This window comes from Tachysurus vachellii, chromosome 23 (assembly GCF_030014155.1).
Source record: "Tachysurus vachellii isolate PV-2020 chromosome 23, HZAU_Pvac_v1, whole genome shotgun sequence".
NCBI lineage: Eukaryota > Metazoa > Chordata > Actinopteri > Siluriformes > Bagridae > Tachysurus > Tachysurus vachellii.
In genome coordinates, this window is record NC_083482.1 from 6,134,765 (window position 1) to 6,153,176 (window position 18,412).

Here is an 18,412-nt window from a genome sequence, read left to right on the forward strand (position 1 = left end):
GAAATTATTTCTTCGCAAATCACAGCTTTGAAAGTTGGGGTCAGAGCACAGGGTCAGCCAAAGATGCAGTGTCCCTGAAGCAGAGAAGGTTACAGGCCTTAACCACTTGAGCTACCACTACCCCTGCCACTGTCTGCCTCAGTTTCCTGTTTTCAGCTGACAGAAGTCTTCTGCCAGTGCAGTATATGCAGCTCAAGTTCTGTGGTACTATGCATTCTGAAATGCTTTTCTGCTCACCATGGATGTTAACAGTGGTTAATTGAGTTACAACAGTTTCCTGTTAGCTCAGACTAGTCTGGTCATTCTTCTCTGACCTCAATACAATGGTCACTGACAAGTATTGATGTGACATTAACTGAAGCGCTTGGTAGGTCTCTACATAACTTGAAGGTCTCTACATATGACACTCAGCTGTTGGATATATAATATGTTGATGGGTGTATTCTAAAGTCAACTGTCATCTCCACAGTTTTAAGCATGTTCAGCTGGTACTAAGGTGATGTTAGAACAATCTGGAGCTGCTCATACCAGCCGCACCTCCTGTAGACTTATCTCCATCTTAAATAAATTAGATAAATTAGCGTAGTATTATCTGCAAATTTCAGGAGTTTAAATGCTGGGTCCTTTAAGATGCTGTCACTAGTATATAGAGAGAAAAGCAGTGGGGAGAGGACACATCCCTGGGGGGCACCAGTGCTGACTATTCGCATACTGGAGGTAACTGCACCCAGCCTGCAGTTTCCAGCATGTCAAGAAGCTGGTGATCCAGTGATAGATGGCAAGGGCTACCGAAAGCTGTTAGGAGTGTGGAGGAAAGGATATCTGGGATTATTGTTTTAAAAGCTGAACTGAAGTCAACAAACAAAATCTGTACATATATCCCTGGGCAGTCAAGGTGTTGCAGGATGTAGTTTAGCCCCATGATGCATGATGCATCATCCATTGACCTGTTTAATCAGTGAGCAAACTGCACGGGATCCAATAAATGTCCTGTTATATTTCCCAGGTGGGACAATACCAGCTGCCCAAAGGACTTCATGATGACAGATGTCAGAGCAACAGGCCAGTAGTCATTTAGACCTGTGATGGAGAGTTTTGGGGGGACTGGAAAGATGGTAGAGTGTTTAAAACAAGAGGTGTCTTCACACAGCTCCAGTGATCAGCTAAAGATGCGGGTGAAGATTGAAACCAGTTGGTCAGCACATGCTTTGAGACAGGAGGGGAGTCTGGTTTTCTGTCTTCGAAGAGCCAATTCACATAATTTTTGAAGATTTTGGGTGTTACTTCAGCATTGTGGGGAGTTGTTGTGTGGTGTGATGAGGCAGTCAGTCGGCTGGGGTGAATGAGAGGTGTGAAGATACTGTATTCTATTCAAATCTGCAGTAGTTAGGTGTTAAAGTGGTCAGCCAAGTCTTTGTTTTCCTCAGCGGGGAGGGGTGGTCTCCTGTAGGATCACTTATGCTGGATCATTAGCTGAAAACCTGTTTTCCAGCATTACAGAGTAGCTCTTCTTAGCAACTCTAATCTCAGTAAGTTCCTGGCCTGCTTATAAAGGGCTCTGTCCCTACTTCCGTAGGCATCCTCCTTGACCTGGTGAAGTTGTTTCAATCCGGTGGTGAACAACATGTTCTTGTTATTATATGTGCAGAATTCAGAGATGAATCTTTAAGAATTGTGTAGCAATGATGCAGAGTGTGATTTTCTCTTGTGGGTCAGTTAATACCCTGCCTGTATTCGGGTAGTACATGAGTTAGTTTTGCTCTGTTGAAGTATCCAAGGATGATGCAGAGAGAATACAGATTTTTTTGTTCCAAGACAGAAATTTGGCCTGCCAGGTTTTGAAGTGCATCACTCACATTGGCCTGGGGTGGGATACAAACCCCAGCCAGGATGAATGAAAAAAATTCCAGTGGAGAATAAAAAGGTTTGTGGTTTATGAATAATGTTTCTAAGTCTGGGCCAAAATATCTGTGAAATATCACACATACATGCATAATAATGCACAGATAATATAAAATGTTTTATACATATATGTCACACCATAACAGTATGTTAAACAGAGGTCTTACATTATAGTTTGCATTGAAGTCACAGTTGTATGGCCTTTTTTATTTTTTGCAGATATTTCCCCGTATCAGCATGTCTCTTTGTATGCCAACTCAATCATGGGCAGCTAAAACTAACCTCTGACTATTATTATCCAACATGTATGAAATGTTTTCAAAACAGACTCAGTTAGATTCCTCAACCATAACTACATCAAAATATAAGCCTAAATTTAAGACCAACGTGAAAAATATTATTCATTCAGACTGAAGAATTTTGTTTTGTGCTATTGTGTAATACAATAATAATGCAATGCACTGTTAGCATACAGTAATTGCATCATACTGCTCCACCCGTTGATGTCTTACCTCCTCTCTGGTGAGTGGTCTAAAGCGTGCTTGATATCGGCTCAGCTCCACGTTTAGCCGATGCACTGTCATCTTCAATCCATCATTCTCATCCACCAGCTCCTGTGCCTGCTGCCTCAAACTCAGCAGTTCAGAACTCTCACCTAAATAGACATCCACAGAAAACATAACAATCTTACAAATGTATCAAGAGTTCCAGCGGTCAGACATTTACATATTCCATGTTAACAGTCTCTTATAACAGTCTGGAAGAATTCAGAAATTGATGTAATAAATTTTAGATTGATCAATGCATAATTAAAAGTTAATTGGGAGAGTGGCTGTAAAATGGCCTACTTCTAGAGCCCACGTCTATTTTCCCTTAGTACCAAAAATCCAAATTGTGGACATCCACAACTTTGCTTCCTCCTTAGGAACGATTTCCAAACAAATAAGAGCAGCACAAGCATCTGTATAAATAACTGTATGCAAATATAGAAATCTTGAGACCACACAGACACTGCAGTGTTCAGGAAAGAGGCATAAATTAACTCCCAGGGATGAATGAACCTTGGTCTAATAGATTCAACTGAACCACAAGGCTGAAAGAATTAGCAGTTATGGTATCTCCTTCCATAAGTATGTACATCCAAGAAAAAATGTCTTAAAGAAAGTAAAGTGATAATATTGGCATGGCGATGACAAAACCCTGACATGAGTATACAAGTTATTTTTGTAGAAGAGTATGAAAACTTTTGGCCTATAGACAATCTGATACAGTAAATAAAAGATAAAATAAAAAAAAAATCCTAGGTGTATATAAACTTTTGGCTTCAATTGTGTGACAGGTGTCTGTGTAGTGCCCACCTGTTGAGTGTGATGTTTGCTGGTGTAGGTGCTGGATTTGCTGGTTCTGTTCTGAGCACATCCTCTCCAGCACCTCCTTCTGTGCAGTCAGAGTGTGATTTTGTTCTCTAAGCTCTCTCAACTCATTCACCAGCTCCCGCTGAAACTCCACAGCATGTTGATATGCCTCATTCACCTCTGTACAACATGAAGCAACACAAGCAACACAGTGTGGATGTGTGCGATTAAACATCTCACTAATGCCTCTGAAAAAACAAGGATTAAATCCACGTCAGCACTCAATGAAAAAGAACAGGAATCACAATGCTGGCTTGGAATAATCTAATAACCCTGACAAATTTGCTTTGGTTCCCTGCAGACATAATGATCCAGAAAGAAGTGTATAGTGGCATCAGCTATTCATAAAGAGGACCAAAACAAAAAGCTACAGCACAAAGAAAAACACAGCTTATTATAAAGTGAAGTAAAACAACAATTCCAGCTCAACAAGCCATAATTAACAAATAGTAAATATGAAATGAAACAGAAAAATTAAGTGCATATGTAAAGTAGGTAAACGAGACACAACTACTACGAACTTCTTCGGAATACAACAGTTCACCAAGCACCAATTTTATGCAAGCTTCACTGGCTTCTACACTGGTTACTACAAAGTCCAGCTAATGATGAGACAGTCCTAACAATATTCCTTAAGAACAGTCACATATCAGCCAGTAGAAAATGCTCTTCGTATATATCGCCCCTAAACCCTGTGTTCCAAAGAATATTTTGAATGTCAGCTCAATCACAATATTTAAAATTCATATTAAATCATACTTGATTAACTGTATTTCATATTTTACCTGGAAAATATCTTATGTTTTTACAATTTGGAGTCATCTTTTTTCATGCAAAGTACCTAGGGATTTTGTTAACTCTGGGTAGAGAAATATTTCATTAATTTAAAATTGGGGTTTGCATCACTTTTTCTCCAGGGTTATGAAAGCCTGCTCTGAAGCAGGATTAGCAGCGCTTTTGCCGTGTTAGTCTTGCATTGTGGTGCCAAATGTGTAGAGTGTGAATTGATGTGGTGTTAAAATATAACTGCTAGATGATTAGTAAAAGACACCAAAACAGAAACTGAATAGCGTGCCTCATATCAGTGCTTTGTACGGTCACAGAAACCTTGTGAGTTTGCATGCCTACATTTTTTCTTTATCGTTAACCCTGGATTACCTGATTAATAAATAACCCAGGATTCTGATTATCTGAGGTTTTCAATGACTCAGGATGAACTATTTATGTTAAAATCTTTTCCTAAAACTAAACAATAAATTAGAACTGACAAATGTCATAAATGTGCGTGTGTGCTTGTGTATCCTTGTGTGTGTTGGAGATTGCAGATGTTTCTTTACAGGAGGTAATTCGGAGGATGTTAAATAAAGATTAGATTTAAACAAACAGCTCATATAACCTACTATTAGTAATTAGCTAGTTACAAAACTGTTATTGAATTTATTCTTCCATATAAAATGTAATCTGTTTTAAAATGCCTGGTTTAGGTTTAATCTGTGCTCAGATTCTAATGAACAGCTAGAAGCTGCATTGATGAATGGCAGGATTTTGAAATACAATATTCTGTTATTCTAAGCAATGATAAATTGTAATGATCATGACGTACATCTTGAAGATATAATCAAACAGTATCCTGGTTAAAACAATTAAACATTCAAACATTTAAAATGCTTTAGCATCACTGCTGTAGACAAAAAAAGACATTTATTCCCATGACGACCAATCTTTGTGTTAAGCTGAATGCGAGTACAATAAGTGACAACAGCGTGTGTTGCTGCGGCCAACAGCATGTCAGAAGAGCAACAGTGAGTCATTCTTTAATGTCAAAGTTGCCCATGACGTTCACACTGTGTGCGATATCAGCTTGCCTTAGGAGCACAACTATGCACAAGCCGTACATGTTCTGGCCAATAGCACATTTTCCTGAGCTTAAATGTCAGAACTGCATATTATTAGCATTGATTAAGCCACATGCATAAAAAGTCATTGGGACATTGGCAAAGTATCATTATTTTAGTTTTATTGCACAGTATGTTGGAGTTTAAATTACTTTTAGCTTTTATTTGAGGGTATGTACATCTATATTAGGTTTATGGTGTAGGAAATACAGCATTTTTTAATATGTGCCAGATTTGAGTTTTGAGCCAAAAAAGCTTGTTCAGTTCTGGAACAACAGCTAATGGACAGATGAGACAAAGATAAACTTGTTAAAGGAGAAAGGGAAAGAACTGCTCATGATCAGAAGCATAACATGTGTGTGTATAGCTGCCAGTTGAACTGGTTCCCTTGTATTTGTTGATAATGTGATTGATGACAGACTAAGAATAGTACGGAGATATATTATCTGATCAAATGCAGCTAAATGCTTAACAATTCATTGTTTATCAGGTCATTGTCCATCTGCACTGAGAAAGTCCTGGTGGACAATGATTTAATGTTTAATTTTGAATCAGGTTAAACAAAAATGTGGAAAGTTCTGCAGTGGCCAAATCAATCACCTGACCTGAATCTGATTGAGTATGAATTTCACTCGCTGAAGGCAAAATGCTTCAGCAGGAACTGAGGACAGCTGCAGTAAAGGTCTGGCAGAGGGAAAAAACCCACTATCTATGTATTCCAGACTCTAGGTAGTCTCTAGGTAGTAAGTTTGGATGCATTTTGTGTTCTGATACCTTTCTATCATTGCCAGTCTAAACGTTTTCAGTAATTAGTTCTACAGTAGCTCGTCTGTGGGATTGGTCCAGACGGGCTGGCTTTCACTCCCCATGCATAGCAATAAGCCTTGGCCACCCATGACCCTGTTGTCAGTTCACCAGTTGTCCTTCCTCGGATCATTTTTTGAATGCAGTATCCACTGCATACTTGAAACACAATCATCTAGCCATCACAATTTACCCCGTTCAAAGTTGCTCAGATCCTTATACTTGCCCATGTTTCCTGCTTTCAATACATCAACTTTGAGAACTTACTGTTCACTTGCTGCCTAATCTATCCCACCTCTTGACAGTTGCCAATGCAATAAGATATTGAATGCTTTTTTACTTAAACCTCTAAGTGGTTTTAATGTTAAGGTTTATCATTGTATCTATATACCCATTTGAGTGGGTCAACTAATGTTTCCTGTACAGTAGTTAATGCTGAAATATGTATGGTAATATAAAAAGATTTTACATAGGTTGTTACTAAGCTCCAGTCTTCTCCTTATGTCCTTACTCTACCATAAATAAATGTCAGGCTATGAAAGCTAAAACAAGTCGATTATGACATGTATTAATGACAGTTCCTAACAAGCAGACACTTTGTCCCTGACTCTTGCAGTGACGATAATAAACAGAAGAGTTTTTCAGCTGGAGATCCCTATACAGGTTCTCACCTAATTTGTCTCTCTTACGCTCTCGTGCTGGACTCTTATTCTTCATCGAGGTCTTTCTCCTTGGAGTGCTGCTGGATGGAGACTGAGCTCGCAGATCTTCTTTTGCATCTGAGAGAGAATGATGGGAGTTATTCGAGTAATGTGAGAATTACAGATTATGGCATATTGTAAAACTATTCATATGACTGTTTGTTACACTGGCTTTTTATCAAACATTATCTTTGTTTAAACAAAATTACAAGTAAACACATTAAACACATTCTATTTAAGGTTTCTTATGTTTTTTTCACAAACCATAGCAATATTTTATATATACATATATATATATATATATATATATATATATATATATATATATATATATATATATATATATATATATATATGTATATATAAACTAAATAATAATAATAATAATGATCATTTATTTATTTATTTATTTATTTATTTATTTATTTATTTATTCTAAAAAGGAATTATTTGCGTTTTTAATGGTTTAAACACACATACCCATTCCCAAGTGCTCTTTTAGCTTACACTACACTGTAGCTTCTGTGTATGTCTAATTATTTTATTATCTTGTCAATAAATAAAGAAGAAATGTGTAACATTGTTGTGAATTTGTCTGCATGCAACAAAAAAACAATAAAATGAATGACCCTGGTACCTTTTCATTGACTCTGAGACATATTCATTTTTTTGGTTTTTTTTGTTGTACGCAGAAAAATTTAGAAGCTGGTTAAATTAGGAAGATCAAAAACACTATGCACTGATGTAAAGCTATTTATTCATTATGTTTCTTTTCATTCTTTTCAGTTACCATGATAACCTCTTTTGTGCACATCGGGCAAAGCAATAAATGATAATGCAGGTTATGCAAAACAACAGTATTTCCCAAAGCTGTAGGGTTTAACAAGCCCAAGCATGATCATTTCCTCTGTCCCATTAGCTACTTTAAGGCCTGTATAATGGTCTCTAAAAATGAATTCTCAGTGCAAATGAGAAGGGAGGGGGTTCAGGGGTGATTGGGTATTATTTGCACTGAAATGAAATGTAATGAGAGAAGGCTATGATGACTCCCACTTTCCTCTTCCCTGATTTTCTAGACATTTAGATTTTCCTCTTAAAACTAGCAAAATGTAGAAGGCCATTTTCATGTCAGTGAGACTGTTACACCAGAGGCATTGACTAAATTGGAAGAAAAACAAAAAAACTGAAACTATTATAGAGTGGCATGACTCTGGAACTCATTTCTCAATATGAGGCTAAATGAAGAACTTGACCTTTTATGTTTTTAACATTTGTTTCATCAAAAGGCTTGTTATAAAAGGTTTTGCCTATCAGTCATAAAAACAAGTCACTGAACCTAACTACTGCTGAGCACACCACTTTCTTTATATTCTATTTTGAAGATTTACCCATTTTACTGAATTAGACTTACAGTTAATCCAAAGCCAATTTCCAATTACTGTCTAAATCTATCTTGCTTGCATATGTACACATTATGTTTCATATTATTCATGAAAGGCTTATGCCTGTGTTCTCTCCAAAGACACTTTATTTCTTATTTCTCATCTCCTTTCTACTTCTCCCACTCTCTTCTTCTCCTTTTTGCATAAACTAAGATAGTTCCATTGGTAAATTGAGCTGATGTGGACATTCTGGAGTCTACTCGATGCATGCAAATAAACCTAAAAAATCTGAAAATCAAACATCAGTCTTCCATCTCCTGAATAAACTTTGCTTAAATTTTAATGAGTTTATAGCATGATTTTTTTCCAGTGTTCATCTCATATTGGGAAGAATACGGATCGGTCACTGAGCAGATGAATATGCTTTAAAAGGACATATTATAGAGTATATGAGCACTATGGCAAAAGGTTTGGGACTGCTGACTCAAACAAGTCCTTTTTAACAACCCATTCCTGACTTTGTCCCTCCTTTGATGTTATAATAACCTTCACGCTTCTGGGAAGTCTTTCCTCTAGATTTTGGGGAGAGGTTGAGTGGATTTCAGACACAGTATTAGTACTGGTCAGGCACTGATGATGGGTGAGGAGATCTGGGGTGTAGTTGGTGATCCATTTCATCCCAAAAGTGTTCAATGTTGTTGAGGTCAGAACTCTATGCAGGACACTCAAGTTCTTCCACTGCAGTCTCGGTTAACCATGTCTTCATGGAGCTTGCTTTGTGCACAGGGGGACTGTCTTGCTGAAACAGGATTGGGTCTCTTAGTTCTAAATCAAAGTCATTGCCAGCTTTCCTACCACCAGTTCCATCAGCAAGAAAGCCCAGCAGTGTCGTCTCTATAGTTTCTGCAATGACTGAGGAAAGCACAACTCCCACTCCCTAACCTGACCAGGTTTTACAGAGGGGCCATCGAGAGCATCCTGAGCAGCTGCATCACTGCCTGGTTTGGGAATCGCAAGACTTTACAGCAGAAAGCGAGGACAGCTAAGAGGACAGTTCCACCAAGAAGACAGTTCAACCACGAGTTCCACCAAGAAGACAGTTCCACCATAAGTTCCACCAAGAAGACAGTTCAACCACGAGTTCCACCAAGAGGACAGTTCCACCACGAGTTCCACAAAGAGGACAGTTCCACCACGAGTTCCACCACAATGCTATCTATCTATCTACTCTATCTACTCTATCTATCTAGACATCTAGACATCTATATCTAGACATCTATCTGGCTTCTGTTAATTCTCCAGATGTGTCTTCTGGCTCTGATATCACTGTGAACACTGTATGACCCTGGTCGCTTATTCATTTAGATTTGGATTCTGAATTATGTTGTTAATAAACCACCAACAAATCTCTGAATCTGAAAAAATGCTTTCACTGGCGTGACACACAAGGAGGGTGAGACTTAATCTTATTTAAAAGTTAGTTAGTTGTGCTTTATAAGTCACATAACATAATTGTGTCAATTTAGTAGTAAAACTTTAACTCTAATAGTAACAATATGAAAGACATTAACTGTCGAGTTGTTGTACCTGGAGATGCCATACTTCTGGGCGATGGACACTTGGTCTGTGGTGCCAGTGGAGGCTTCTGGAAAAAAAAAAAAGGCAAAATACAATGTGCAATGAAATGAATATGTAAATTTCACAAAAAAAGCTGCACTCTAAATGGGTATTTGTAACCTCCAGGGGCTTTGTCATCAAAGCTAATTTAACCGATGTTCACCAAAAGTAATGGTCATTAAGTAAGAGGGTAGAAACCAGAGTCATTAATGGCTTTCCACATCCATTTAAATTGGTCGGCTCTGGGTGGTCAAGTGTGGAGTAACGTGTCCAGGCAGCAGGGAACATTATACTGGTGTGTGGAAGTTGAAGTCTAATGCCATTTTCGGTCTAATGGATGTCTAAATGGTGAATCAGAGGAAACATCAGTGCCTCTTGTTTCAGGCCACCACAAAGTCAAACTCTTAGCAGAGATGGCAGCGATATTAACAACCTACGGTTCCCACAGCAGAAAGCAGAAAAAGGATTGAAGCATCCTCTGTTCCCTCCCTATCTCCTTCTCCATTCTGTCCATTTCTGGTTAAAAGTGCTCTCATTTTCTCTGATCCTCTTCACATACATCATTCTCTTCAGTCTCTGTTCCTATCTCTCATTCTCTCCTGCATTTCTATGTTGATTTTTATATTTATCAACCTTGAAGTTTGGCTAAAATGTGAGTTACGTGGGTTCTTCTTTGTCTTCATTACAATTTACCTAGACCTACTACTGTACCAGACCTCTGAAATATAATTTATTATGGCTCACATTTAGATTATTTTTAACCGCGTATGTATTTTTTACTTCCTGCATTGTGTGGTGATGTAAGACAGATGGATTTCACTTTAAGGAAGTGTGTAACCTTGTATCTTGGGCAACAACATAGGTCAATCTTCTTTGGGTATCAATAATTTCATTAATAATGTTGTTTCAAAAATTATTATGGAAATGATTTGTGTTGATGGAAAAGTAATATCTGTTTCTGTTTCGTAAGTGGATGAATGATGTTTTGAAGGTGTCTTTTATTTACCTTTATGCTCGTCCCTTCGTCCACCTCGGTTTCATCTGAAATACATTTTTTATTAAATGTATCTTCTGAAGTTCATAGAAATAAATTTATTTTCAAATCAAACACTGTATTTATGCTTTTAGAGGCATCGCTGTCATACATTTTCATTAAGATGAATGCATATTATGAAATATTAAATGCTCAATTTGCAGTTAGAGGGCACACCTTCAGTGTTTAAAGGAGAGACGATCTCAAAAGTAGAGTTGTCCGTGTCCTCATCCAGTTTTAAGTGAAATGCAGAGGTCTAGAAAATGCATAATATACAAAGATTTATATATGGAGACATAATCTGTTTAGTAACACAGGACTGCTTTAGCAACTGATATTGTAAGATTGGTCATAGTAACCAGGCTTTCTAAAAACTGGACATGTCTATGACATATATAACAATATCTAAAGTTGTATACACTCTACTGTTCAAAGGTTCGGGATTACCTGGAAATTTCCTTTTTTCCAGTTGTGCACATCTCACTCCTTTTTTCTGTTCTGGTTAGAACCAGTTTGTGCAGTTTTAACCAGAACAGGGTGGAGTAGTTCACAGCATTGTAAAATAAGTTCTCATCATGAAAAGACAGAAAGTTTATGGCCATTTGTGCCTGTAAACAAACCCACAACTCCTGATGCCCAGATATGAAATTAACCTAAAAACAAAAGGGCATTTTTATTGCTCCCTTAATCAGTACAACAGTTTTTGTATTTGTCTCTGCTAGGACAGTTCTTCTAATAATCAATCAATGAGCTTCATAAATAGATTATCTTGGATTAGGAAGCATGAAATGAGATTGAAACAGAGGACTGATGATTGCTGATATTGGGTCCCAGGACAATGTATATCTTTCTTTTTAAAAAATCGTCTGATTAATTTATGTCAAAAATGGGGTTGTTTTTGAAAAACAAGGGAGTTTCCAAGCAATTCCAAACTTATGAGCCAAATTTCAAAATATTTTGAAATATATATATATATATATATATACATACACACACACACATACATATGTGAACACAAATATATTGTATGTAATCTGAATTTGAATTTGAAATTTTACACAAACACAAATATACTGAATAAACTGTGCCATCTGCTGGATGCTTAAAGGTAATTGCACTCTAAAACCCTTTTGAGGAAACCATTTCATAGCACAGAGAAACGTGGCACAACCTTCTTCAATGCAACTGGAGCTCTGCCCTGTCTCTTTATAGACTGGTACACGTGGCTTTCCTCTCCACACACGTCTGCCTCTGACTCTTCCTCCTCAACCTCGTCGTTATCATTGTCATCGTCGCTGGGTCGTGGAGAAGGCAGACGAGGTCGGCCTGCCACTGAATCTGGCCATCGATCCCTTAAACAAGGAGGAACAATGAAGTGTTCTTTATAATCAAGCTGTCAGTCTGACAGGTCACTTCCTGTTTTGCTCTGAATATGAAAAGCTTTAAATATCAAGCTATACCTGGAGAAAGATTAGAACAAGGACATTTGAGGAAGCAAAGCCAAAACACTGCTCATTGTAATGTTTTCCTGATTCTGGTTTATTGATTGCCTCTTATAGTTAGGATGCCTTCTGAAAGTCTGGTAATAAATGAGTTAAGGAGGATGTTTTACTTAATTTGTCTGTCTGTCTGTCCATCTGTCTGTTTGTATGCTGTTTTGTTGATTGATTGATTGACTGAATGATTATTCATTCATTCATTCATTCATTCATTCATCTTCTACCACTTATCCGAACTACCTCGGGTCACAGGGAGCCTGTGCCTATCTCAGGCGTCATCGGGCATTAAGGCAGGATACACCCTGGGCGGAGTGCCAACCCATCGCAGGGCACACACACACACACACACACACACTCATTCACTCACTAGGGACAATTTTCCAGAGAATCAACCAATCAACCTACCATGCATGTCTTTGGACCGGGGGAGGAACCGTGGCGTTGCACACCACAAAAAAAAAAGCTAATTTGGGGTTTGATTCCTACCTCCGCCTCAGTCTAAAGTCATGCCGTGTAGGTTGGCTGTAAATTGTAAATTGGTAACGTGTGTGTGCAATTGTGCTCTGCAATGTGTTGCTGCCCAGTTCAACATCAGTTCACGTTCTAATCTGACTATACTGATAAATACATTAAAATAATATCTCAAGATGAAAGATCTTGTTTAAGGACATAAGATTACTCTGAAGTGAATCTTTGTTCAAGATCTTCATCATATAAAGAATGAATGAAAAAAAACAAACAGTACCTTGGCTTACAGAACAAGACAGGATTAATGCACAGGTTCTCAACCTTGGTTAATTACCCCATGTATGTCTGTCTCACAAGCAGATGTGGATATTTCATTTGATTTGTGTAATATTAAAATTTCATTAACCTTCAGCACAAATCAATGTGTTATTGCTTGGCAATAGACTGAAGAATAAAAGGTTTGGTTGAGTTTACCTGGTGTAAAGTGCTGTGCTGGCGTAGGGCTCAAAGCCAGTGTGGCTGTCTGTGTGTGAGCATTCGCTCTCAGAATAGGACCTGCTGCGAGGTGGAGGGATGGCAAAGGTACGTCCTGTTAAGGAGGACGTCAATATGGCAGCCGCAAGAGCAGACCTAGAATGAAGGACAAAAGAGGAGAAATTACATAGTATAGAAAGATAGATTAATGGATGGATGGATGGATAGATGAATAGATAGATAGATATACATGTTTTGATAGTTCTTTATTAAAATATAGATTTATTTAGCAGGTCTCCAGGAGTGCAGTAAAGAAGGTTAATGTATTTGTGTGACAGTCTGAAAAAAAAACACTTTAATAGTATATATATATATATATATATATATATATATATATATATATATATATATATATATATATATATATATATATATATATATATGTATAAAAATTCCTGTAAACAAATCTGTAATTCAATTAAATTCAGTTAGTACATTGAATTCAATTAATCTTGAAGGATTAAATTGAAGGATTTAATTGTTACTATGTTACTCCACTAGGGGGCGAAATAGATCAACTGAGCTATTAACGAAACGAACCAAATTTATGTCTCTTATCATTACCGAGCTGTCTCTTTCCAAAAGAACTAAATTGGGGTGACACAGCAACAAGCATAAAGCATGTGTATTAAACAAATAAAAAACACACACACATTTAAGAGGAAATGCTGATGTGTATAAATGATTTTTATTGGTTTGTTGTGTGTTATGAGACCCGTTATCTTTAATGAGTTTGGCATCTCTGAGACTGCCCTTCCTCCCTCTCCCTCTCCCTCACCCTCTCCCTCACCCTCACCCTCACCCTCTCCCTCACCCTCTCCCTCACCCTCACCCTCTCCCTCACCCTCTCCCTCACCCTCACCCTCATCAAGGCTCCTCATTACACACCTTGCCCGTTTAACCACTATGGGCGCTAGAGCACTCAGTCGCACCAGAAGTGCTTATTAAATCTCCTTATATGTATTAAATTATTCAGAAGTGCTTATTAAATCTCCTTATATGTATTAAATTATTCAGAAGTGCTTATTAAATCTCCTTATATGTATTAAATTATTCAGAAGTGCTTATTAAATCTCCTTATATGTATTAAATTATTCAGAAGTGCTTATTAAATCTCCTTATATGTTTAAGTGTTAGATAGTTGTAGTTTTTTTATTCTTTTATTCGTTATTGTTATTTTATTATTTATGACTTGTTTAAATTTTTATTGTGACCTTGAGTAACTTGAAAGGTGCCTATAAATAAAATATATGTATTATTATTATTATTATTATTATTATTATTATTAATAATGGGGGGCACGGTGGCTTAGTGGTTAGCACGTTCGCCTCACACCTCCAGGGTCGGGGTTCGATTCCCGCCTCCACCTTGTGTGTGTGGAGTTTGCATGTTCTCCCCGTGCCTCGGGGGTTTCCTCCGGGTACTCCGGTTTCCTCCCCCGGTCCAAAGACATGCATGGTAGGTTGATTGGCATCTCTGGAAAATTGTCCCTAGTGTGTGATTGCATGAGTGAATGAGTGTGTGTGTGCCCTGCGATGGGTTGGCACTCCGTCCAGGGTGTATCCTGCCTTGATGCCCGATGACGCCTGAGATAGGCACAGGCTCCCCGTGACCCGAGGTAGTTCGGATAAGCGGTAGAAGATGAATGATGAATGAATGAATGAATTATTATTATTAATAATAATAATAATAATAATAATATTAACATTAATATTATTATCCAATCCACATATTTGGTCTGTGATTTTGGAACAGGTAATAATCCTTGGCAAAGAAAAGGTCCTATTTTATCCTAGTTTTATCCCAGGTTACCCCTTCAAAGTTTGGGTGGATTTCCTACCTGGGAATCAAACTCATTGCCATGGCCATTGCAGTTTATAGTGGATAATGAGTTATCACTGTGATCATTCACTTTAGTCTGTCTTTCGCCTGCTGAATTAAATGTCAGTCACATTAATTGATGGACAGGAGCCTTGTTGCTGCTCTTTAATCAACTTGAAGCACTGTTTGCTCTCACATCAACTTTAAAATAATCTGTGATCAATATAATCTGCTATTATTTTAATGAACTTTGTTCATTTTCTTCAAACACAATTGAACATCACAATTTTCTCCCCTGCCATTTCTACAGTGTAAGTACAGGTTTCACTGATAATCTGGCTGCTGGTATTTATACAGTTTGCAAACTGAGTCCAGTTCATGTCCATTTAGAAACAGAACACAACCCAAAACATGATCAAAGGTAGAGAATGCAACAAGATCTCTGACAGTAAATTATCTTGGTAAAAAGTAATTATAGGCAGAATAAAAAAAGGATTTGGGGCAACACAAGTTTCCCACAGCTACATCCCAGACCATCACACAAATATTTAATTCTAGGCTATAACATAACTAGTTAACTTTAATTCTAGGCTATAACACCATAGAGTGTCGGTATTTTATTAATAAAATGTTTGCAAGAATGAAGTTTCATAAAATCTAAAATAAATGATAATGCATTAATACTAATACTTTTAATGCATTAAATACTTTTAAGGATTTTAAAATTCTTTATTTTAAATATTTGAGATCTTAAAATCCTTTAGGAAAAAAGGTTATGAAATGTGATGCTTTTTGAATGAAACACAAAAGCAAACAATAAGAACAAAATAAATAAATAAATAAATAAATAATAAGAGACAATGAGACTGTGCAATAAAGAGCTGAAGAACACGTTGAACAGTGTTTTAGACTCATGGTATCTTAAGTATGTAACCAGTGATCCAGAGTTAATGTATCCAAAGACAGAGTCTTAAGCACTTTTGTACGTCACTCTGGATAAAGGCGTCTGCCAAATGCTGTAAATTTAAATGTAAATATAAGATGCAAAACAGATTTCTACGAGGAAGGTGCGTACCTGGGTCTCTCTGGTGAGGAAACGGGGCTACGAGGGGGAGGAGTGCGGGGAACAGCAGGCTTGGGAGCAATGGTGGCAGCAGGGATTAAGCCATGAGCTATGTTCTTCTACAAACATCACAGGGAAACACAACTGCATGTGTGAGACAGAATTGTGAATTACATGTAGCTTATTTCAACAACAACATTATGGACAGCAGCGATGGAATGGTGTCCAATAGAGGGTGTGTTTCTGAGCAAGGCTCCAGTTCTGCCATAACAACCTGATCATAAACAGATGCAAGCTGAGTGTGTGTTAGTGACCATGAGGAACTGTAGAGATCATTAACATAAATGTTTAGATGTTTAGCACAAAACCCATTTATACCTCCTTTTCTATTCTGTATAACGTCACACTTTAAAATGCAAAATTCTGCCTATCACACAAAATCTCGTAATGGAAAAAGTGTAAATGTAAGGTAAAGTGAAAGGTAAACAATGAATGGATTAACAAACAGTGACAGACATGAACATAATCAGTGTTGTATCATATTTTTAAAAAAATTATTCTATCAACTTTTAGTAGCTAAAAATAGGCAATACTGACTTCCACAACTGTATACTATATATAAAGCTGCTCCCAGTGAACCAGTCACCAAAATTACACACCGGATTACTGTTTAACTGCAATAATAACAATAACAAAGTATTTTAAACAACATGTGCAATAACAGAAATGTTGAAAAACGTGCAATATTACCTGTGTGCAATATGTCTGTTAGCGTAACTACTTACTCGTGGTCTCATATTTTTTCTTCTCTGTATTTATAAATTGTGTTGTGTATATACTGTATACTATATTAAATCTTTTATTTTATATATATATATATAGATAGATAGATAGATAGATAGATAGATAGATAGATAGATAGATAGATAGATAGATATATGCATTTCTTTCCCTTTGCTGCTGTAACAGAGAAATTTCCCCATTGTGGGACGAATAAAGGTTTTTTTTCAAGTTTATTTGTATAGCGCTTTTTACAATGGACATTGTCTCAAAGCAGCTTTACAGAACATAAACACAGAACAGAAGATAAACATAAGGTGTAGTATAAAGAGTTGATATAATAAAAATTCATAATATATATGGTTCACAGTGTGTATGTACGTATGTATGTATATGTATTTATCCCCAAGGTAATCTTAGGTATATCTTATCTTATCTTATCTACATTTCAACATAGTGTACACTTATAGTATACTGATCCACTACTTATGGAGTAGTGGATCATTTAGGAACTAAACAACTTTTTTCATAAAGGAACTAAACAACTTTTCCTTGTTGTTGAGATCGAATCATCAGTGTTGATGCTTGTACCCTTAGTCTGTATCATTGACCTGGAATAATAGACATTTATAATAACAATTTAAGGTGTATAACTAGACCTTGAGGACGGATGTACCTTTAAAGCTTTACTCTAAACGTTAATTAAAGGGACAGTACATGCTTTCTCAAGGGAAGATACATCATAAAGACCATTACAGAAATAAGAACAGGAACCTACTTGGTAGGTTTGGTACCTTTATTTTTATTTCTGACAGAGCAGGGTGTCGTTTCACACATTTTCCTACCTGAATTTTATATGTTTATATGTTTGTATTTTGATTATATTTTAGCATTTATGGTAAGGTTAGCTAGCATTTAGCCTCATTGCTATCTAAACTAGCTAGAACGCTAGCAGACATCAGAAACACCTATTTACCTCCAGGACACTACTGTTACAACCTGACTAGTTAGTTAGTAAACCCTAAAAAGAGGTTTATTTGAAACTTACAAACGCGTTTTGTTCTCTTCTTCGAAAGGAGAAGTTGAATTTTGGCATGATCCCACTTTGTCCTCGAGATTTACGCCTTAGATTTTCTCGGAAGTAAAGACATCAGGAAATACACGTATATAACATCAAAACAAACCGAACTGTTCACGTGTGTGATGTTTTTCTAAAGCAAGTTTTCTTCATCAACTTGTTACCGTCAATCTAAGTTTCTTGTATCTAGACGCTTTACGTTCTTGTCCACGTCCATCCAAACGCGAATTCTATTGGCTTAGAGACCCGAACACAACCAATCACGGTTGAGGTTTAATACTCCTAGCAACGCGGGTGGCGTTCGCGTGTAATTCTTATAGGTGTCCAGTAGAGGGCGCGCAAAAACAAAACAAAACAGCAATAGGTATATCTGTGTTATTTTAAATAAACACTGTATGGCCGATTTTTTTTGTGGACACC

At 37.0% G+C, this 18,412-nt stretch overlaps 1 protein-coding gene across 1 annotated transcript in view; it reads right to left on the reverse strand.

Annotated features, from left to right (window-relative positions):
• cep89 (centrosomal protein 89) overlaps positions 1–18,189 on the reverse strand; it is a 72,698-nt gene extending 54,509 nt beyond the window's left edge. Inside the window, exons 1-10 of the mRNA XM_060859685.1 lie at positions 17,963–18,189; positions 16,147–16,253; positions 13,191–13,346; positions 11,921–12,101; positions 10,927–11,005; positions 10,723–10,757; positions 9,687–9,744; positions 6,688–6,795; positions 3,261–3,437; positions 2,415–2,557 (exon numbers count right to left, since the gene is read on the reverse strand). Of these exons, the coding sequence (XP_060715668.1) occupies positions 2,415–2,557; positions 3,261–3,437; positions 6,688–6,795; positions 9,687–9,744; positions 10,723–10,757; positions 10,927–11,005; positions 11,921–12,101; positions 13,191–13,346; positions 16,147–16,253; positions 17,963–18,010 (1,092 nt within the window). The 5' untranslated portion in view covers positions 18,011–18,189. The remainder of the gene's footprint in view (positions 1–2,414; positions 2,558–3,260; positions 3,438–6,687; positions 6,796–9,686; positions 9,745–10,722; positions 10,758–10,926; positions 11,006–11,920; positions 12,102–13,190; positions 13,347–16,146; positions 16,254–17,962) is intronic.
• Between the last annotated feature and the right edge of the window lie 223 nt (positions 18,190–18,412).